The sequence below is a fragment of the Barbatula barbatula genome (assembly GCF_947034865.1).
Source record: "Barbatula barbatula genome assembly, chromosome: 15".
Taxonomy (NCBI): domain Eukaryota; kingdom Metazoa; phylum Chordata; class Actinopteri; order Cypriniformes; family Nemacheilidae; genus Barbatula; species Barbatula barbatula.
This window is the reverse complement of record NC_136778.1, coordinates 2,332,266-2,356,472: the sequence shown is the minus strand read 5'-3', so window position 1 is coordinate 2,356,472 and position 24,207 is coordinate 2,332,266. Positions and strand designations below refer to the sequence as shown.

The 24,207-nt window shown below is 39.9% G+C and overlaps 1 protein-coding gene across 1 annotated transcript; it reads left to right on the top strand.

Moving 5' to 3' along the window:
* Positions 1-2,281: 2,281 nt before the first annotated feature.
* Positions 2,282-23,672, top strand: runx2b (RUNX family transcription factor 2b). The gene is made up of 6 exons (XM_079474589.1): positions 2,282-3,167; positions 4,234-4,390; positions 6,416-6,520; positions 16,904-17,077; positions 17,749-17,910; positions 21,319-23,672. Exons 1-6 carry the CDS (start codon positions 2,904-2,906, stop codon positions 21,804-21,806), a joined length of 1,350 nt encoding a protein of 449 aa, XP_079330715.1. The 5' UTR covers positions 2,282-2,903; the 3' UTR covers positions 21,807-23,672.
* The last annotated feature ends 535 nt before the right edge of the window (positions 23,673-24,207 follow it).

Genomic DNA, 24,207 nt, shown 5'->3' with positions numbered 1-24,207 from the left:
TACGCTGTCAACCCCGTTACGAGCTCTGCGTAGGAGATAAGGGTTCTGTTACATCTGGTTTATCACATCATCAGTGCGTGAGCTGGTTCTGATGCTGTGTGAGTGTCTGGTGACGGAAAGCTCACGGTAATCCCAGGTTCTTGCTCGGTGGACGGTTCCTAACCCCTCGTCTTTGCAGCACATCATAGCCAGCTGTGTGGGCTCCCCTCGGCTCATTAGGAGATCAAACGAGACGCCCGAAAAGAAGTAGGCAGAGTCCCATTCTGGAGTGAAATTACGTGCTCCACGCTGATATTGCTGGCAGATGGCGGACAAATACCGTGGGGCAAAGTGGATTCAGATGTGACACATGCTTTTTGATATCTTCGCGTGTATGTGATTCTACACGCCTCTCTGTTTGGACGTGTTTGACAGGCGCTTTATTTCTCTTATTAGGTTTTATTTGCTTCATTGTGTTGTCGATAGCCACGATTCTCACACGGACCGTAGCTGACCGATCCTTAGCGAGGAAGGCTGTCCATCTGCGAGGAATTATCACAAAGACAAACATAAATCATCAAATTTTCCATCGGAATTTATTAAGGATTAGACTAAACTGTCAAATGTCCGTGACTGTTTGAATCATATGCAGGGCAATTTTAGTTTGGGTGTGTTTAAAAACGTTTGCGACTTTAATTACAGCTATTCTGATTTATCTTTTTGTGAATTGGAAATTGATCTTTAAAAACGTTGGCCAAAATTGAACATATTTTCTGCGCTCGGGGCAAGCAGAGAGGGAGTGTAATTTAATCGCAATATGTATAACTCAGACTACACTTTTTCCTGCGTAATGATGTGCCAGACACATGTCAATGCAATGTTTTTATATCCCTCCCACATACAAGACACACACATGTCGTGCCCGAGAGACCCTCCCTCCCTCATGCCACCCTGTCTGTCTCACGTCAGTCCTGCTCGGCTCTACAAAGCCACTTTACTCATTTTCAACATTTGAGAGGAAGTAGAAGGTTTTGTTGTGAATCCCTGTTCATACACAAGCAGTCACATACCAATAAACTTTTTTATTTGGATATTTTTGCTGTTCCTTATCCAGGTGAAAGCTCCAAGCATTTACAACTTCATTTCTCCACTATTGAAAAAATCACAGACATACATGACAGAATTCGATTGACAGCCATCAGCCAATTTTCGTTTTTGAGTTTTGTCAAGAATAGTTACATTGCTTCTTTAAATGCTATTTTGGTTATTGGCCATTTAAGCTTTTTTAAACCTATTATTTGAATCATTTTGGAAACGTGTGAAACCTCCTGCATCACTTCTGGCTTGAGTTAAGACCTCCATAAATTGGTAAGTTGGAGGCAGAGATTGCCATCTACAGTATTGCTGAGAGACAGGGAGCTAGCGTACTTCTACACTATATGCTTTTTAATTTCATTACAAGAACATGGAGAGCAATGTGTCTGGACACATTGTTAAAAATTCAAAAAGCAGTTTGCTTATTATGTGTAAAAATTGCTTCCTTTTATCCAGTAGATAAATATTACATTTAAGACAAGTCAAGTATTATTAAATCAAGTATACAATCTTTTGGGTAAGACATTTATAGTGTAGATTGGGACTCACGCTTTTTATAGGGACGTGGGACAACTTTTTGGGTAAGACATGTACCTGAATCTACACATACTTAATGTGCAGAGGTTGATCTATTTATCTACCGTATGTTCATGCAAAATATTGGCATTATTATATTTAAGTGTAGTTTATTTATGTAGTTACATTTTGAAACACCAAGTGCTTATAGTTCCTCCTGATTTCCATTACATTTGAAAAGTTGTTTAGTATCTGAAAACACTTAATGTTCTGTTTAACTCTTAATTTCTTCAGCATATGCGTCTTCAGTTTCTGTGTTTCCATTGCCAATTTGCAAAAAAACAATGCCTGGCCTGGCCTGGCCCAGTGATATAATAACCTTATCGTGACTGATTTGAAGGATAATATAAAAATGGTATTATATTATATAATGGAGTTTATTCCGAAACTGGAAAATCCAAGGCACCTAAAACCCCACTTGGGCAGTTCGCCCTGTTTTTAATCAAATGTGATGTACATAGAAAAAAGTAATGCTGTTTAACATTTTCTCATGCATAATTTTAGCGAGATATAAAATATGAGTTTATTCCAGTTTTGTAATGTGACCGAGGCAGCACGTGTTGGAGTGGCATTGGTGTAATGATTGCATGATGCTGGAACTATATAAACCACACCAAAAAAACGAAATCTCGGTCTTCAAAGACCAACCACATTGGAAGCAACAAACATTTCTCCTCCTGAGCTCCTTTCATCCTCCTTACCGCAACTGTCTGAATTACAGAAGCTTAATATGATCCTGCGCGCTCTCCAAGGAGTTCCCTATAACCGAGGACTGCACCCAGACACACCAGAAGTAAAATATTAAATGCGTTACAATTTATTTATTGTAGTCCATGCTGATGTAACAGATATTGTTGATATGCGTTTAAATCCTACGTACTTTTCATACGTCGGTGCGTAATTAAGCAGTGGTGTTTTCGCAATGTATTTAGTATAGCCTATCTCTAATCGGCTCCGATAAGAAACCGTCTGAGAAGCTTGTTTGGAGATTTTACCAAATCGTACCCGTTTTCCTCGTGAGGCTGAATTAAGCACCTTTTAATACAGGAAAACGTCGTTAATGACGACTGCGCACAAAGCGCCAATTGAAGTCTGGTTGCGTGTGCGTAACCCGCAGCACTTCCCAAACTCATCGCAGACTGGCAGCGCAGCGCGCACGGAGAGGGGCGGACTGAGCTCCACTCAGCAGAGAGACGATTTTCTTCGGCTTGCCGGATAGTTTTACCTCTCTTTGGCTAATCGAGACCGTTGTGATGCGCATTCCCGTAGATCCCAGCGCCGGCCGGAGGTTTAGTCCGCCGGTCTCGGTGAAGATGAACGATGTGAACTCGATCGCAGGACAGCAGCAGCAGGACGGCGCGGTGGTGCCGAGACTCCGCGCGCAGGAGAACCGCTCCATGGCTGAGATCATCGCCGATCACCCCGCCGAACTGGTGCGGACCGACAGTCCAAACTTTCTGTGCTCGGTTCTGCCTTCTCATTGGAGATGCAATAAAACCCTTCCGGTTGCTTTTAAGGTAAGAACTTGTTTTTTGGGGTTTATCGGAAATGTTTTAGACTTTATGAACGCGCAAAAGACGCAATGGTCAGGCTTTACGTAAGTGTTAAGTGTGTACTTTATTCTAGGGTATGGTCGTATTTACAGATCAGCTATGGATAACTGTAGGGATTTTTTATTTATTTAAGTGTAATGTCGCAATCGGGGCGCTGTTATTTGGATTCTTGTTGTCCGTTTTTAATATAGGCGTAACTTTATGGAGAGACAATATTTGCAATATAAAAAGGTGAATGCTGACTGCACGTGACAGAAAGGAAAACTACTAAACAGCAATAAAAAACATGTTTAATGATTTGCAATGCACCTTTATATTTAAGCTTGATGACTGTCAAGGGAATTTGGTAAATGCAACAGGCGTATTATTATTATTATTATTGTTATTTTTACCTTTTAAATTCATTTTATTCTTATGACATTTGCTATCCCTATAGGGACACATCAGCTTTAACTTTTTAGTAATTTTAGATACTTAATTAAGGTTTGTCATTCATGATGAGCTTTTTATTCTATAGTGTTTTGGGGTCTATTATGCATCCCTGTGTCAGTGGACTGAACTTACACACACACACACACAACAGACAGAAGCAAACGGGCCTTTTTTATTACTAAATATATAAATGATGCTCACATTACTGAGTGTTCTTGATGAGTAATTCTGGCAGGTTGATTTCTCTTGGCTTGTGTGTTTATGGTCGGGTCTATGCAGGTGTGGTTAAAATTATTAAGTAATTGACAGATTAGTCATGTTGAAATAGTAAGCATTGCAAGAACATTTTCAAATATATCCCCTTGGGGAGATTTATGCATGAATTAATCAGATTTTGCAAATGAAAGTAAATAGCAAAAGTCATTTTCTTTATTTCTATAAATGCACTGTCACAAATGCTCATATGAAATAGACCTTATAGGACGTTTCCAAACAAGCTGTTGATAAAAATAGTGTCTGCATTTGTGTTCACACGCAACGCAATGAAATATGCATTAGAATGGTTGCGTCATTACTGTGGCCGTTGTTGTCTGTGCAGGTGGTCGCCCTGGGAGAGGTTTCCGATGGGACGGTGGTCACCGTGATGGCCGGGAACGATGAGAATTATTCTGCCGAGCTCAGGAACGCCTCAGGTGTTATGAAGAACCAGGTGGCCCGCTTCAATGACCTACGATTTGTGGGCCGCAGCGGAAGAGGTCAGTCCTCCCTTTCTGAAATATTTATAGAATGACTTAAGCCAATGCCATGACTGCTGGAGCTTTTAAAATCCTGTATACATGCTACATATGGGAAGGTTCAGGACCAGGTTGTTTTTTCTACATTTATCAACATTGCATGCGTTCTGTTTGGCAGGTTAATTATTCGTCACTCATCGCATGCTTTAACTTGATTGTCTGCTGCCAGGCAAAAGTTTTCCCACACCTGTTTATTCTTTTACTTTTCACTACATTTCATAAACCAAAATGAAACTGAAATAACACAAACAGATGAATGGGAAAGATGTAATGACCTAAAATAAAATATTTTTGCTTTTAAGAAGTCATCCTTTGAATCCACAAATGTAAAAATATATATCCTTTTCAGTTTTTCCTTATTAGACTTCCTTATTTATCACGTTATTTACACGTACAAAATGTGATGAGAAGCAAAGCTGCAGGGAGATGTAGAAAAACCGCAAGGTCACCCAGGGACACATGACATTCTTAGAATAATTATAGTCAGTCTGTGTAATCTGCTATCGGTTACGAGTCAACACCGTTGTGTAACCACATCACCAAACTGACGGTAAGAATGCACTCATTAAATTACAGGTCTGCGACCGCTCTTTTCTTGGGTTACTCATACGGTACGCCAGCAGTAACCTGCGTATGTGACCGCCTAACACTGTCATTCAGTTTATGTTGAGTAATGAATTGAGTTTAAAGACTTTTGTTAAATGCATTTTGCTGTTGACTGTAACAGGACGCTTTCATTTCCTGGCTGTTTTGTTTATGCTTTCCAAACATTTCTTGTGTCTCTGATTGGTCACAAAAAAACAGATAGTCCCGCCCTAAGAAAATGTTTTGATAGCACGGTGTAATATTGTACATTTTCGTTTACAAAAAAAGTATTAATAAATAAATAAATGAGCGGCAGGAATCTTTGCTTCCTTCAAATATTTTATTCATAAAGCTCCGGGATATTTGATACTTGAGGTCTATTTGATTTTTAAAAGATTCCAGGCCACCATGACATGTCGTATATTGTATTACCAATGTCTTCAAATTATTTTTACGTTTTTTGGTGGTTTTTTAATATTTTATAATCGACGGTCTTATGAAATCAGTGTCAGCAGATTTGTGGTGCCGAGATTCCTGCCAGCTGTTTCCCGGCGTTGCCAAAGCATTCCGCCCACCGTTTCCCGTCTCCCCAGCAAACCAGGGGCATTCATGAGTAGCAACCATTGGAGCGTCATGTTAATCCCTTGTTCCCCCGTATTAAACCACCAGAGAGCACAAATTGTCTGGAATCTTTGTTTAGGGAAGTAAGCTGTCGGACGGATGCCAAGATTGCCGATGCCACTCTGAAGCGTTACACAACTCTTAGCTAAAGTTTCCCAGCAGCACGCTGCCTATGTTTACGGCCAGACTTTATTTAAAGCATGTAAATAAAACAATCCTATACAGACTATTCTTTTGAGCCTGAATTGCTAGCTTCCTACATAAAACTATGTATTTTAGGGTGGTTGGAGCATTTTGGACTTAAAAAAATGAAGTAGTACAAATTAAATCTTTGTTTTGATATTTCATAATGTTGCGAGGTTATGGGTTTGATATTTAAGGGACACAAAAACGGACAATATGTAAACCTTAAGTACACTGAACTATAGAAATTTGTTTAGAAGTCTTTCATCGTTCACCCAAACCTGTATGACTTTCTTCTGCAAAGCACAAAAGGAGATATTGGACCTCATTGGACACTATACGTAAAAGTTTTGATCCATTTCTCGAAATATCTTTTTTTGCGTTCCGCAGAAGTGTGCCAAACAAATGAATGTAAATGTTAATACGTCTATACGTTTTTCAATCTTCCTACTAATTCCCACCCTAGTATAACACAATGCAGAAAATCCAGCTTCTCGTCACAATTGTTGAAATCTTTCAATATCCCTCAGGTTCTTAAGTGTATGTTTGAGAGGTACATTAAGAGTAAAGCCCTTAAACGTGTCTGTGTTTACACAGGGAAGAGCTTCACTCTGACGATTACAGTATTCACAAACCCACCGCAAGTGGCCACTTACCACAGAGCCATTAAGGTCACGGTGGACGGACCACGAGAGCCCAGAAGTGAGTACACGTTATATTTCATCACATTCATACACGTTCACCTGTATCACATTCACCTCTCTGCTGGGCCTCTGTCAAATGCTGTTGAGTGATTGATTTTCTTGCTAAACCTGATTTCATTTAGTCATTGGCAATGTGTTCAGATGAATGCCTGTGTTTGAATTTTGAACAGATTGAGATTATGATTGTCGTTGGAGTTTATGTGGGCTATTCAATTTAAATCTACGACAAATCCTTGTGACTTAGGGGTGTAACGATATATATCATAATTCAAATATTATTCATCTCCTCGAATTTGTATTTCAGAGTTATGGTTTTACAGAAAAATTACATCTGTTTAATCCTTTTGGTTGAGCTGCTGGCATGTGGCATTTGCCTGTATTTATAATGTTTAGTGGGTTTTCTCCTTAATTTTGCTTTAATATGTTCTCTGTAAATTGTTTATTTCGCAAAGTAATTTTTTATGTTGATTACTTTTTCGCTAGTCCTATTTTGTTACAGAAGCTACAGAAGGTTAAATTAATGTTGTTAATATAAGTTGTAAGCATAACAAAAATGTTAAGGTTATTTGTTATTGATAGAGACATCTTCGGAAATTCAAAGTTTGAAACTGTTTCAATATATGTCACATTAAAAGGAGCAGTTCACCTTCAAAATGAAAATACTGTCATCATTTACTTGTCATTTTAAACCTAATGACTTTCTTCCGCAGAAAGAAGATACTTTGAAGAATGTTGTAAACAGCCCCCAATTCACTTGCAATGGTTACTATTGAAGTGAATGGGGGGCCGTGCTGTTCTGTTATCAACATTTTTTTAAATATCTTGGTTTGTGTTCTGCAGAAGAAAGAAAGTCATACAGGTTTGAAGCGGCAAGTGGGGCGTGTAAATGATGACAGAATTTTCATTTAGAAGGTGAACTGCTCCTTTAAAAAACACGATAAAAAGAGAAAATCGAAAGTCCTTCTTTACCTGTGTTTTCATCTTCCGAAGTGGGCCATTCAATTTCAGTTTTATTTTTAAAGATGCTATTGTTCTGGGAACTCAGCGTTGTGTGTTGTATTGAATCGTGAGTGTATCGTCACGCCCCTGTTGACAAATATTGACATTGTGGATTTATTTTAGCAATTGTTTTGATGACCTTTCTGTTTTCTCATTGAGAATTGAGGCATAAAACTATGACGAGAGACAGGTGGTTGGAAGGGTTTACATATAAGCGTTTTGTAATGTTTTTCTATTAAAGCCATTCTGTTTGGTTTCCCACTGCAACAACAAAACCCTGTAGTGGTTCACCGTGCTGAATCTTCCACAATAAGACCAGGATAATGCATACAGTAACTTTCTTATCAAAATGACCGTGGCTTTACTATAGTAACCATTGGTTTTATTTCTTTCATAGTAAAACCATTGTAAACACAAATTTACCACGATCTCCCTATAGTTAAGATAGTTGAACCATGATATTTGTAGTTAAACAGTGCTTCACAAAGCAGTCAATTCACAAAAAACAAAACATGTAAACTTATCTTTTACTATAACTAAAATCGTGGTAAATTTTCCTGAGAGTTTAGAAATTATTGCACATTTAGTTCACACATTTTTCCAAGTTGTGTCTTTAGCTCTGTTAGTGTTTTCTTAACAAGCTGTCTGTCTGGCCATACAGAAGTTTCAGCGCAGTAACATAGTGCTTGCATCAGCTTGTTTTAAAGACCCTTATAAAAAGAGCAAAAAATATATACTACATCTGTCAGTGCCAACCGGTCTGGCAGGCAGCTGTTTTACTTTATTATGAAAAAAAATCTGCACTTTCATCTTGGCGTGGAATTCAAGCCTATCACATCCCTAACAACATTTCTGCTTCTCTCTTTATTTCTCTTTCTCTCTCACTTCTCACTGAGCACATATGGTACTCGGATACAACGGCGTGTATATGGTCTTGATTCTTCATTGTATTACAATGGCCTCTAGCGACTACAGGCCTCGGCTTTGATGTCGAAGACTTCCTCTCGTTCTGCCTTATCTATACGTGAAGCTTTGAAAGGCTCGCAGGCCGTGTTATTGTGTGTGGAGACAGATGAAAGCTTCGGAGTACCGGAGGTCTTTTAAAGGCAGTTTTTTGTGTTTAGGTCTGATCTGATATTGTTAAGCTCCTGCCTGGGCTGCGTCTTAACTACTCGTGTGCGCTTTGCGTTACGCTGTGAGCTTGCAAGTCTGAGTGCCACATTTTCAATGTATTACACTCCAAAGGTTTTGACATTTATTACTCATTACTTTAGTTTATCACGAGTATTCGATTCCAAAAGAAATGCTTGTGTGTGTTTAATATATTTGTGTGGCGTGTTTATTTATATGTATGTATAAATACATTCACATACATGTGTATGTAACAAATATTTACATAAATATAAATGTGTATTTAAATATATTTTACATTATGTATAAACATAAATATACGTCGTGCATTTCTACATGTTTTTTGTGCATTTTTATACTGTACTTATAAATAGACACACCACACACACAAACACTTCTTTAGGAATCGATTAATTGCGATTAATCGATCTAACAGCTCTAATTTATTTATATTATAAAGGAATATAATAAAATAAGCTGTATTCTGAGCACGTGCGGATCTGAATGCGATCGCTTGTATAACTAATCACATGCCTCCTCTTAATAGTTTCACTGCTGATTCCATCAATTCTGCCTTATTAAACCTCTAATTGGTGTTAATGAGAAGAAAACGAAGGAGGAGGCCGTCCCTCACACATTCGGACAATGCCCACAGTGTACTGGCGTGCCGACACGTTCTCTGACAAAGTGACTCTTCTGTCTGTAGCTGTATTTTTGAAGAATCGTAGAAATAACTGGAACATGTTTTCGTACATCCAATTATTATTATTTCTGTCCAAATGGCCCGCTCTCATTACGCTCCGTACGGGTGGCTCTAATGTTCAATTAGCCTGTGTTTTTCCTCGCCCACCACACAGACCTCATTCTGAGGCTAATATCCAGCGCAGGAAGCGTATTAATGTGTTTGTGTATTTAATAGATCTTGATGGGTGCCATATGAATTCTGCCAGAGGACGAAACTGAGAGCCTCGAATGGTCGAGAGCGCGGGACAATGAGACTGTTGAGTGTGTGGCTGTGGCAGACATCCCTTCTTGATCGGCTCACACGCGGGATGTTCTGGTAGCCAGAAATGCTCGTCTGCACACCTGTTTTTTATTGTACGTCAATCGTAATAGCGCAGGTCTGTTGTCATAATGCTATGGAATGGAATGATGCAGAGAGGTTTTTGTAGTTATTATAAACGTTTTTGGTGCCCATCCAACCAGCAAATGCTTGTTGATTTCTTTGGTTAATTTTAACCACAGTCTGTGACAGAGCACAATGATATATTAGTGCATGTGTACTGTAAAGATTGTTCTCAACCAAAATACAGAGTTGTTTATCTAAAGCCTGAACATGCTTTTATGGAATTTCACCTTTAAAGAAGAAATTTGTTATGCGAAGTGGGATATGCGATACTCGACACTATAATGCGTTTTGTCAAATCAATTACTATATTTTTAAAAACTTAAAATGATATAGCAAACATACGTTTCACATTATTTATAATGCACCTATAGGCACCTAACAATTGCATGGCACTTTCTCTGCATCAGCTTTAAAGATGCAAATTGCGATATGCACATTATAATTATTTTATAATTACCATATACATATAGTATATCATTTTTTTATTCAATGGTATATGATTCGTAACGTAATGAAATATGCTTGCTTACTTTTTTGTTCATTTTTTTAAAGTGTATAATTTTTTCGACGATAGCTATACAATTGTAAGTGCTAGAAAATTGAATATTGTGTTTATCTTTAATGTTTTGTTAAAGTTCTTTGTATTTATCCTGAGCCTGAAAAAGTCCATATTTTGAAAAAGGAAGTGATGTAATGTTGCCAACATCATTTATTTCCTATTTTAAAGACTTCCCTATACATTTTAGCATTACAGTGTATTGTAGACAGTAAAAAAGCGAAGTTACAGTTCATACAGCCCTAGAGAAACTTCAGTGTGTGTGAAATTTAAACCATAGTGTTGCAAGCTATTGAGTTTTGTCCTACACCTTTCCAGCTTCCACTGTCTGACAGGAGATGACTGCTTCCAAATACCGAGTGGTTTTCAACAGGGGTTCAATTGGGATTTGTTATGTGCTTCTGTGGGTTATTTTGAGGGGTGCATATACAGAGCTTAAAATTATAATATAATAAATATCTTCATTTGTTAATGTCCACAGAATATGACCTGTGTATTTCCAGTGTCAAAACTTCATACAACATTCACAATGACTGAGATGACCCATTAACATGTGCATCGTTGCTGCCGCACACACCATGAACAAACCCCTTCAAATGCTTGAATTTAATTAAAATGACATAATTTGGAAGTCGAGCCTTTCTTCACAAACAGATCATTATGACTTGAAACATTAAAACAAAAGTGCACATCGGACGAGAAGCGGCACCGCATGATGTCTACAACTCGCAAATAGGCAGCGGCTTTTTGACTGACAATTGTGTTTTTTCCTGGAGAGCTTACACATCAAGAGCTTTATTCGTCGAAGAGAGTAGGGCATAGGAATGATCACTTCGGAATGCATTGGGTTACTACGAGTTGGGTTACTACGTTGCATATAGATACGTTTTTTCCGCCATTGTAAGTGTATACACTGACAAAAAGAGGTAAAATGTTACTTCAACTAGAGATTTATACTGGGGCACGACAGAGTGCCGCTCAATAACACCAGAAGGGCCGCACACATGCGGGGAGAAGAGCTAGACGGTTAGCATATGTGCCAGGGCTCCGCCCCGGACGGCCCCGGCCCAATTTAACCCCTGATTTTCAGTTGCCTCCATCAAGTACGTCTGTGTGCGTCTGTTAAAATTTTTGTGTACACACGAACTCTAATAGCACTCATTAAACATCATTTGATCTAATAGTCGGGTGGGGTTGGTTAAACTAACACAGGGGGCCCTGTGTGTAATCACACATTCTGTGTCACCCGTTGTAACACCTTTAGGAAGCACTTTCTATGCATCTTTGTCTACGCCGCTCAATCCCAACAGTACGGCACGTAAGAAGTTACGCAGACCACATACGATCCGCTCCAAATCCCATTTCGAGCAGATTAGCTTGAACCAGAAAATTCCAAATCCAATGCATACATCTTATTGTTTTGACAATGTCACACACGATGGAGTTGAAAGGGGATAATAATTTAGATTTAGCAATAACACCGTCTGATATTACAGTGAAACACGGCAGATTTGGCGCCTTGCTTCCGAAGCAGACCACACAAGACCGACGGACATTATTTAACCTCGCAATGAAAGAAAAAAGAAGTCGGTTTTAGCTCGGCAAAGGCGTCACTTTGGGGCGAGTCAAGTTTACAATGGGAACTGCGCACATTAAACCAACCCAAACAAGAAAGAAGTCTAGAAAAACAGAGCCGCGAGTATCCAGTTTGGGAAAGCGCCGGGCCTGCGCGTGACGGTGCCAGTCGCCCGTGTGTGTGTGTGTTTGCATCTGGTTGCTTCGTACACAAGTGTCGCATCATTAGAAGCTGAGAGAAAAACTGATGGGCTTGTGTTCCGAGTCTCGCTGCTTTCATATCCGTGTGGAGGTGATGAAGACGTGTGCCGGCGGTTTGAAAAGGGCCGAGGGCTTTTTGGTGTGTGCGTGTACCCCGTCCCCGCTTGGCTTGTTTCCTAAATGCTGAAACGCACAGACCACACAGACACCTGGCAGCGCTCCACCACAGCTCGGCTTTTTTCTCCCTTTCTTTTTCGATTTCTCCCTCTCTCTCTTTTCCAGTTTATTTCATATTTCCTTTCCTCTGACGTTCTCAAAAAGGCCGTTGATGACGGGCGGTGATAAACTTCCATAATTTCCGGGCCCGTCCCGTTTGCACACTCACATCGCCAGGCTGTCTGTTTCGAGGTGTGTTTTTATGAGAAAGATAGAACTTTACATACAGTGTCTTTAAAACATAACCCATCGGATGTAAATGTATTTGTAAATGCTTATAGTAAGTGATGTAAATGAGATGATTCCACAGGAATCGTCTCAAAATGGAGCTCCTAAAATATTTTCTTTGGATTACAGGGATGCAGACGACCCGACCAAATCAGCTTTAACAGCATCTTTAAACTGATGAACTGACTTATTTTCTGTCTGCTGAATATGCAAATTAAGAATTCACATTCAAGCATTATCCATGAAAGCCACCTCTGCATTTTGATTGGTTGTCAATGTTTTAGATTGAAAAATGCTTTGAAAGTGATTGCAAAGACACCGGCCCTTTTGTCATTTTATTTTTATTGTTACAGTTACAGGATAAAACAATTCGTTAAACAAGTAAAAAAAAATCTTCCTAGTTTGCATCATAGTTATCGTTCTTGGTCTGATCTCAAATAGGTTTGTTCATAAAACAGATGCTGATTGGTCAACGTCATTCTTAAAATATGTGATATAATAACAGCCCCCGAGGCTGAGAAGTCACCGTCGAATTTACACAAACTGTAGTCTAAATTCATCTGTAACTGTTTTCCTTCATCTTCTGTCGGAAGTGCACAGCTGCCCTCTTAATTCTACCGATTTGCTAACGGATCGTCGGTGTTTGTTTAGACTCGCTTGTCCAAACAGACCCTCACGCTGATCTACAAAACCCCAGATCATATATTTCACACTCGTTTCATTTTTTTCATTGTCCCCGGATCAGTTAATCTGGATAAACAGACTCCCCAGTCATCTCAGAACTCCCGAACACAGGATTTACTTCATTATAGTCTGATCTGTGCTCTGTGATTCTCAACCTGAGATAAGATCTGTGTCAGCAGAGGACTGGATCGCATCCCACAGGGCCATTTAAACATCTGGAATGAATGTGTTAGCGCTTCCGCTCCGTGATTGGACAGGGAAGTGCTGGCTATCAAAAATCTAACTCCTATGGTGGGGGCATGATGGGAATTTTGGGGACTTTCCCTCCAGCGGTGATTTCATCTGCTTTCCTGGACCTTATAAATACGTTTCTTTAAACAAATGATGGCCCTCTGGTAATGTCTTCACTGCAGCTCACTGGGATCCTTTCTGAGACGATCGAAACGTTTAACTTTTCTAAATTTTTTAATATAGGGAACAGTGTTCAGAAATGTCACAATCCAGGGTTAAAATATTGGGTTTCTTTTTAAATAGCACAGTGGATGTCAACCTATTGGACTTCTAGATATGCAGGGCTGTACTTAAACTTTTTGTGTACACAGCACCGGCGCTACAGAGTTTTAAAGTTTTGTAGCACAGGCCAAACTGTTGTAGCACAAGTATACGTCTGTTATCATCTTTAAAGTGCAGGCCATCACATAAATGAACAGGTCACTGAAAATTGACATTTACATTATGGAAATGGATAAATAAGTGTCATATCATTCTTAGTTTTGACCAAATTCGTTTATTTGATATGAAAACGACCAAGTTATTTGTCTGTTTAAATAAAGTTTTGTCATTTTGGAAATCTTGAATCCCTTGGAAGTTCGCAGAGGTCCTCACAGAGTTTTTGGCAAAAATATATTGAACAAGCGATGTATTGTGATTTTACTCATTTTTATCGTTATCAGATTGGCTTATTTTGAGTCTGTATTGCATTGTTTGCATGTTGGTGTCCCCCAAAACATATTGATACAGTATCGGGGTGAAATATCGTAATATGAAACATCTGTTGGTACAGAAACACCAAATAACTGTGAAAAATGTTAAATAAGTCTTATTTAAATACGTTCTTTACGTGAATAAAATGATGGACGTGCTTCCAGAGACAGCTGCCTTAAGGCAACCTTGAGTTTTCTGCTGTTGAGACAGTTCAACAGAATTGTGACGGAGGTAAGACTTGTTACCGGGTTCGCATTTTATCCCCACCTCTGGGATTGAACTTAAAACCTCTGTGTTAGCAGCCCAGATTTTTAACCGCTTGGCTGGCCTCACCTCTCCCATGAGACGCTTCTCTGGAGAAGGAGCGTAACCAGATGCATCATCCAAATTGAGATGGCTACACAATAATTCAGAATGTGAAAAAAGCAACTGAACATTCTGTAATTCCCATTGTAACTTCTGACTTTGTGATTTGGAGTGTCTCGGTCTTAACACCCTCCCCCCCCCCCCCCCCGGTAAAAAATAAAATGTCTTCATGCGGCTTTAGCAGATAGAACTCTGCGCTCATTTGCCATCCGCATGGAAGCACATTGAGATTTACTGGTTCATCGTTTCCAAATGCGGAACACTGTGTTTAATGTGAATCTGTAGGAAATAAGTCCATACAAAGCACATCTTTGTCCGTTTTATTTCCCCGGCAGAATTTATGTTACTATCAGTGTCTGAATTCAGCTTGTCATGAAAAATGATAGTTATACACATTGGCTTTGTGTGAAAGGATGGAGTTTGTTTAAGCACTGCACTTCCCAGTAGGTTATGCTATGTTTGCTTTTGCCGTCGACAGATGTCATGTTGCCTGTTGTTTTTACTAACACGTTCACTGTGCAACAATGTCATGATCTTAGACTCCTCGGGTGGGTTGTGCCAACAAGAATTACGTTTATATTATATCAAGGTTTGTTTGATAGTTCCATTGCACAAAAACTTGTTAAGAAGTAATAGGGGTTACATTTATATTTTAGGGGTAATAGGGGTTACTATTTTGGTTATTATTTTAAGATTAAAAATACGTTCTTTCGAATTATATAAATAAATATTATTAACAAAAAGGAATCAAATCTAAGATATGAAGGGACATGATGCTCCAGTTCCAGTAACCCAACACGATCTCATGGCAATTCGTAGCTATTTTAAGAGGGGATAATTACTATGAATTCCTACATCTCATTCGTACATTTTGGTACTCCTATAAGATCAGGCTGGGAAACTACAAGTCATGGCAAGTTAAGGATGGATTTTGGTAAAGACTTTTTCGCTTTTCATGACTATTTGGACTTTTGGCTCTGAGGTTGTGTAATTGTTTGGTAGTTTGTTAAGATGGGCAAAAACAAACTTCGCAAGCGAATCCTGAACGGTGATACACTTGTCAGTAATCTTGCAGAAGCTTTGCTGTGTCTACACAGTATAAATGTTTCATTTTAGAGATTAAAACTGAAAAATATTTACAGACAACATGTAGCTGAATACAGCAGAGATGACGTCTTGTTCGATGATGACTGGAAGCCATCAGGTCCTTAATATTAATATGAAAACATACAACATACGTTGCAACAGTGATTTATGATCACAGGGTGAGAAATCGTTGCTTCTTCTTGTTTCTTTTCACTTCATTTGTACTTTATGTGTGCTGCCGTATTTTCTTATGGCTTGTGAAGACCATACACTATATATACTTCTACCTGTATATAAATGTACACGTTTGTATATCCTTTGTGTGCGTTAGAAATAAATAACATTGTTGTTTTGGTTACACAGGTGAGGGTTTAATCATAAAACATCTCTCTTTGTTCTTCCAGTGCAGTCCGGTTACTTTAGATCTAAAGGTAGCTGGCTCATTCCGTGCCAAATGGACTGCAGCCAAATCCAGGAGTAGTTCTCTCTCTCTCTCTCTCTCTCTCTCTCTCTCTCTCTCCTGTTTAATATTTACTTTACTGCCTTTTCAGAAAAAACTAGTACAGGCTGACACAGGGCCATTTTAATGTGGAAAAAGGGCCTAGTTGTGTATTGGGTTTATCCCTCTTCTAATATGCCGAGAATAGACTTCAGGCTATGGACTCTTAAACGCTCTTGTAATGGCTTTCCAGAAAGACGCTAGCCAGTGTCAGGACATCCTACAGCGAGGAAGTGCAGACGGTCTTGTATTATATAAGTTGAGTATTCAGGGCGTGTGCCAACTGCGTGTAATGCCAAGCATGGCACTTCATTGTCAAAGCCAAATGCCCGGCCTGATGGGACGGATTAATAGATGATATTTGTGGGATACGGAATAAGTAATACGTGAAGCTATTTTTGAAATGAATTTAGATGTGGTTTGCTTTCATAGCGAGTCATAGCGGATTGTGGCTTAAAAGGCTAAGATGCCACGGGGCAAAAAAGAGCGCTTATGAGGAGGGGAAATGGAACACCTGTTTTATAATCAAACCTGTGCCGTCTACATCATGGTTACAGTCAACATGAAATGCTATTCATTGTCAAGTCTTCTACTATATTGTTGTATATTGCTGTTGCACAAATAGACGTTACATGGCAAACTGAAAGAAACTTTCAGGTAGAAAGGAAAGCTGATTCAAAGATAGAGATTTGTTTTTGTTTATATTTGGTTCTTATCATGATCGCAGGACACAGACCAAAGCTGGACGACTCGCCGAAAGCCGGACTGTTCTCCGACAGGCTGAGTGAACTGGAGCGGATTCGACAGAGCACGATGCGGGTTGCCGTGCCAACGCAGACGGCACGGCCAACGCTCAGCAGTCCGAACTCCTTCAACGCCCAAGGACAGACACAGATAACAGGTACAAAATCAACAGCTTTTGCGTGTGAAACCTGAAATCATGTTTATATCATTTCTCGAAGCAGTTGAGTAACTCTTTCTGTTTAAAAGAAACAAAAATCTGACCCACATAAAAATATGTGAAATAATCTGCTTTTCAGACGGAAATTGCTATAGAAAGGCACAAGTTACAAATTGATGAGAAAAGGCTGGCATCCATTAAATGTAATTATAATGCAATGTAATATTACACAATTATTTTCTTGTTTTGGCATCATCAGCACGCATATTATTACTGACATCAGGAGGAACCGCTAACATTTTAAAACATTGTTTTCTTTGGCCAAGTTTTCCTTCACTTTTCTTCATTATATGTACTCGTCCACCCATGTCAGTTCATCTAGTCCGTGTAACTCTGAAACCCTGTTCGTCTTGGCTCAAAGCTGTTTATCTACACTGAAATCACACACTGTGACATGATGGACACATGGAAACCGGACAGCCCGTGGCAGTGCGATCTGTCACAGTGAGAGAATGAGATATCGCCTGTCCTTTAATTACTGATCCGAGAGCTTCTGTTACTGGACTGTGTGCTGAATCTCCTTCCAACATACTTTTCTTCTTTCACATTGAACTTGGCATGCCAGGTTTTTTTACATGCATTTTTAACCTGCTCCTCATCTGTACCCTTAGATCCACGTCAGGCTCAATCTTCTCCGCCGTGGTCCTACGACCAGACGTACTCATCCTACCTGAGTCCCATGGCCTCTCCGTCCGTGCACTCCACCGCCCCGCTGTCGTCCAGCCGAGCCACGGGCCTGCCGTCCATCAACGATGTGCCCAGACGTCTCCCAGGTAACCTTCAGCCTCAGACCTCCAGCAGGTGCGCGCCCTACCCCTCCCATACAACACTGCAGTGGGGGATGGGGTGGACACGTGTTTTATTGTGATTCACACATTTTGAAGGGTTTGTGTCACTCGTGCCTGTGGTGCATTGATAGAAGCGTTATTCACATGTGACTCGAAGAAGAAATTTTTCGGGAGGGCGGTTTTCTTGAACGATCGTTATTCTTTAATGGTGTGTCAATCATATTGAAGCATCGTAGACGTAACCGGTCATGTCATAATTCATTAGAAACACAATCTCACATTTGCTCAGGTTTTATTAGCTAATAGCGCTGTCGATATGTAAGCCGAGATGCTTTTAAAATTACACTAAGCCGAGAGCATATTTTTTAAACTCGGGGAAGAAAAAAATAAGTTTCTTCTCTTTCCACGACTTTGATCCTGCGTAGGATACCGTTAATAACAGACCCAGACAAAATAACAGGCAAGCGGCAGGCAAATAAAGCAACTTCATAAGACAGAAATGTTCCGAGGGAACCTTCGGGGAACTAAAGGCCACCGGGTGCCCGAGTTGCACCCCATGAGCTGATTTGTCCTCGCGTGCCCCGCACACACCCTGTTAAAGAATAAATGTATACAGACAAGTTTCCACTTCCAAACACCTGTTTGACTCGATGCCAGGTAAGAGTTTTGTCTCTCATCTACCGGCATTCTACACCCTTTTCTTTCCTGAGAACCTGGATTGATTTAAATTGATTAAATATGAATCTCGTTCACCTAAGAGCCGGTTGGCAGGTTTTGGATACTGTCCACACGCCCTGTCATGTTTAATTAATTTGGCTATTTCATCCTTTCATTCCGCGCTGGCACACTTTTAGCTTTTGGTAATAATAGGTTTAATGTGAGGTAAGGACACGCTTCTTTGATGTGTTTTGCTGTGGGTGCTTAATCGTGAGGAGTAACAGTGAAAATATGCTTTGTTGATGATGCGTACCGCAGATATAAAAGAGCGCAAGAGTATTGGCCTCGGGCCCGTCACATAGTCAGAAAACAAAAAAATGCACACATGAATGCCTGAACATCTCATTCTGTGTGTAATGTGAAGAGATTTGTATTAGAAAAATAGTTAAAATGCAGTTATCTCGGCTCAATGGTAGAGAAAAAAGTAAGGTGTTCTTGAGATGACTTACCTGAAGTCGTCACTGTTATTGCTATCAAAACATTGGAGTTGGAGGCAGAGCTATCTGTTTGGCAATCCGTAACGCTTGGTCAAAATCTGTTTTTGAGGAATTATTACATATAAAATTGGTGTCGAGAAATGTGATTCACAGAAGCAAGTCGAGCTTCCAGGTACGATTGCCTTAAAATGTCTGTTTGACATCGTTTGACATAAGATTCAATTTTATGTTTCAAACAGAGATGGCGATAGAGAGCCGAAACCTAGAAAATTTAGCTTTAAAAAACATTGTTGCTATTTTGTTTGGCGATGTTAGTTGAACAGAAATGGCACACTTCATCTCTTATTTGTTTTCCAGCGCTGTTGTTGTGGTGACAAATATTTTTTTGATCTTCGTGCAGTTAAACCAGATGTGTTCAGGTAGCAGCTATAAAAATGTCAACATATACCAAATTGCTCAGCGAGATTCTCTTTTGTTGCTTCACCATAATAGCAGTTTACCAGAATGAGACAATTTGCTGTTTAAAAATCTCACTAAAGCCCTTGTTGTGTAATGAATTGTGGTTCTGTTTATTCGTAATGCACTGACGTGTAAAATTTTGTATGCATAAACCGTAGCCTTTGAGTACCTCCATGCTTGATCAATTTAGGTAGTTTTTAATAATAAAATGAAAGAACGCTTGTAGATAAGTTGTAAAGAACCGTAATTGTTTGGTTCACCTTAACTATGAGTCATTTCATCAAATGCATCTTTTGTTTTACATACACAGCATTTGTTCTCAAGAACTAAGTCGTCTCCTCTCTGGATTTGTGGTGTCTAGCGTCAGTGAATGTTTCAATGCAGCGCTGCATAACCCTCATTTGTGCTGTATGTAAAAAAAAACATTTGCTTTTATCACGGGGCCTTTTATTCAGCGCACAGACTCCGTGTAGCCCGGGGCGAGAGACCCATTATTGTCAGCGGATCAAACCAAAGAGTTTGAATATGAAAGAAAAAGGCGAGCCAGGCCAACATCAGCGCCACAAGGGCGCGGGCGACAACCCGTGCCTCCGCAAATGGCCCGCGTTTAACCATGCCACCCTATCGGACCACAGGCACAAACACGATGACAGAAAAGACGCCCGTGATTTATGAAGAGTCAGCGTTCCAGAGGTGGGGGGGGGGGCGGGGGGTTCTGTTTGTTCCTTCTTGGCTCCAGTTTTAGCTACAGACCATTAGTGGTTTCTGATTTTTGGAGAGAAATAAAGAATATTTTAAGGACAGAAGGGCAGATGGACAGTTTAGCAGGAGCCCACATCAGTGTCTGTCTCCGCTTCGCGCCCCTCAAAATGCTTCCAAATGTGCAAGCGATTATGCATCCTAAATGTGCTGCAGGCGAGCGAATACACACACAAACACACACATGCGCTTTCACATTCACAGATACAATTTAAACATGCAGACAAGCGTACACATGCATACGAAAAGCCCTGGAGACACAGATGAACCCAGACGTTTAACCGCATACATGAATACACATACACATGAACTTGTCTGTGATGAAAGAAAAACCGCAGTGGAGCGAAGTCAGCTAATCGATAAACTGTTCTCTACTGCGTGTGCTTGTTATTAAAAACAAGCAAAAAGGTCGAAATTGCATTACAACCTGTTTTAAAGGCTTTTGGGGGATAGTTGAGCTTCGCTAGGCTGCTATTCATAACTTAACAAAAGTTGACCGTCAACAAAAGAAAAGAGTTAATGACATATACATGAAAATTGTGATAAAAATACAGGTTTTTTGTACTTCTCCTAAATGCATGTACAAATATTTCTTAAAAGTGAATATGAACTTGTTTTCTTTGCAGTATTTGATGTCTGAACAAATACAGAGCATCTTTTCTGTTGTTTTGAACTCGAGTTTTCATTTTCTGCAAATATGTGCAGTAAAAACAGTATTTGTATTTGAAACTTAGAAAATGTATTGTTCACAGAATGAAACAAAAATGAACATTTTACCTAATAAAATTATTTTGAAATTGTCTTTTTTGTTCCCTCCGCTTTACATATGTACATATTATCGCATTAAACAGTTTTACAGGAAAGGTCACTTTAGTACACCTGAAAATATGTCAAGTAACCTGCAATTTTACCTTTCAGCCAGAGATGGCGATAAAGAGGCAAAGAGTTGTTTATAAGTTGTGTTGATTCCCATTAAGTTCACATGAAAATCTTAAAATCTTTCTGTGCTTGCTTTCTGCAGGTTCGACGGATTTGAGTCCTTTTCCTGGCCAATTTGAACGACAGTTTCCCGGTTTCTCCTCGCTCACAGAAAGCCGATTTTCCAGTCCAAGGATGCACTACCCGGCCACCTTCACGTACACACCCACCCCCGTCACCACCGGGATGTCACTTGGCAGTGCCCACTACCACACCTACCTGCCCCCGCCCTACCCCGGCTCAACCCAGAACCAAAGTGGACCCTTCCAGAGCAGCAGCACACCCTATCTCTACTACGGGGCCTCTTCCGGCTCGTACCAATTCTCAATGGTCCCGGGCGGAGACCGCTCGCCAACCCGGATGATGCCGCATGGTACGAGCGCCTCCACGGGTACGAGCATCGTCAACCCGAATCTCCCCATCCAGGCCGACGGAGGTGGGGGAGTCGAAGGGGACGGTAGTCATAGCAACTCCCCCACTCTTCTCAATCCGGCTGGTAGGATGGATGAAGGCGTTTGGCGACCGTACTGACGGGATGAGCGGCGCAGTCCTTTATTAAAACAAACGGCATGGTTTTAAAGCACAAACTTACTTGGATTTCCATCCTGTCTTGCCTGTCTTTACTTATCAGTTTAGGAGTATTTATGAACCTTTTAAAGGGAAGTATTTTTTACATGGAACTGCCTCGTGCAGTTGTCTGTCGATTTCTGTGGCTGTTAAACGTTATTCTGGACTTTCTGACCTCTGGGAGTTTTTGTTATAGGCGGGGTTACGTGGAATTGAAGGAACAAACGGTTCGAGTGTTTCATCAGCATCGTTTTATTTTTTACTTGGCGCGTCTTTAATATTTCACTGAAAGCACTGAACAGCAGACGATTTGAGTCGCTTTTTTGTGCTTTGGTTTTAAATTAAGCATTTAAGTTATACGTGTTTGATAAAAGGATATTAAGTAACTTATGAAGCCATAGATGAATTAATGTATTCGTAACTTGAGTCATAGAGGGGATATTTTTGTAAAGCGTCATACGCAAGTAATTTAACTTTCTGTGCCTTATCAATTTCTCTTTAGTGCATTGAAAATGAAATCGGGTCTCTCTGTCTGTGTACACTACATTGTCAACAAAAACTGAACTGTTCTGCAGTCGATGTTGTTTGGTACCAAAGGCTTTAAGTTTTTTAAAGCTTTATATGAAAGAAACGGTCACGAACGCTTTAAAGTGTTTGCCAATGTGTTAGATGAAACCTTCTCTGAGTAGCGTGCATGTGCTGGGGATATTTATTTAGCACTTAAATTGCTTTATAAGAAGCTGGAAAAGATTTGCAATGGGGAATACTGAAAGATTCTGGATCGTACAGTCTTTCTTGATAACTGGAGCGCTTAATGTACCCAAAAAGACACTCGGTTAGGGCACCATATTTACCCACAATGAAGCTGATATCAATTGTGTATAATTGTGTATTTGGGACATAATGTAATTATGTAATTTATTTCTAATTTACATCATCCGTATTGAAATGAGGTTCTGGATCAACGTCTTGATTTCCATCGTGGACAGAATCATGCGATCGTGAGGCTTTATGTTCCTCTAGTGCCTTAATAAAACTATACAAACCTCAGTAAACAACTGAAAGCTTTAATGAAACACTGCTTGTAAAGCCTTTATTTAAGCAATCGAATGAAAACAAACCAAAGTTCTTCGTTTTTTTACGTTCAATATTTTTCTAATCTTGTTTACCTGAACGGTGGTCCAGTATTACATCTCTTGTAGGGATTGTCTGGTAGGGACAACGTCTTTTTACGGCGACCCCCTTCTTTACCACAATAAACCATGAGTTTTATTATAGTAAGTGTGTTAATCATGTTTTTGCTATGGTTTTGATTTGTGCAACAACACTTTTACTATAGTAACCATGTTCTTTGCTTTTATTTGTCGTAAAACCATGGTTATTTTTCATAGGAGGGGGTCTGGGACAACATTCCCAGTTGTCCCACCGTCAACGGCCTTGCTTTACATGATCAGGGTGTTAACCTACACATTTGAATAGCTGTGAGTGTGTGCGAATTGTTTACAACATTCAGTGTATGTTGTATATCACGGGGGTAAATACGCTCCCCTGTTTCGTTACGTTATTATCTTATTTCTTCTTTTGTAAATGAGTATTTATCTGACAGGTTACCGTGGGGAATTTGTAGCAAACTTGGTTCTTGCATGCTTTGATTTCTTTGCACAACCGTGTTTAAATTATCTTGCTTTTTCTCCGTGTGAAGGCCGTCGTCTTTTATCCACGGTTTAAGAGAACAATCATGACAACAGTGAAAGAAATTGGCTTTTTTGATTGCTGTATGTTAATATTATAGTTTTCTTTGTAAGGGAAATAAAAGATTTTGCAATGATCACGTCTCTGTTTGAGTGGCAGTATTTATCATAGTGTCCTGGCGTTACTCTTCATAAAAAGATAAATCACCTCCATCATTAAACTTTCTCTCCTCTTTTTCTCCTTGACATTGATTAAGAGTCACCACGGGACCTTAGTGAAGAGGAATGGGCAAATGTCCGCGCATCAGGTCGTTCCATTTACAAGCGGTTTCATTGCCTTAACGTTGAACCTCGGAGATAGCTGGCCTGAGATTAAAGCCGGGAACAAACTCGGGGCTCGTGCACTACTGTAGGACGTACCGACTTGGATCACAGATTGGATCAACATTTGCTTTGGAGAGTCCTGCGAGTGCATGGCTGGTCTCGTGTGCTGTATTTGTCTCCGTCTCGTCCTGATCTCTGTTAAATCAAGCTTAGGAAACGAGGGCTGTTACACATTATTTCAAGACACAACCGACATAATCACAGAGCGCTCCATCTCCATTTGAACCGGGAGCCATCCTGGGATTTCCCTGAATGCGAACTGGGCTGGAAATGCAGAGACGGTTTCGGGT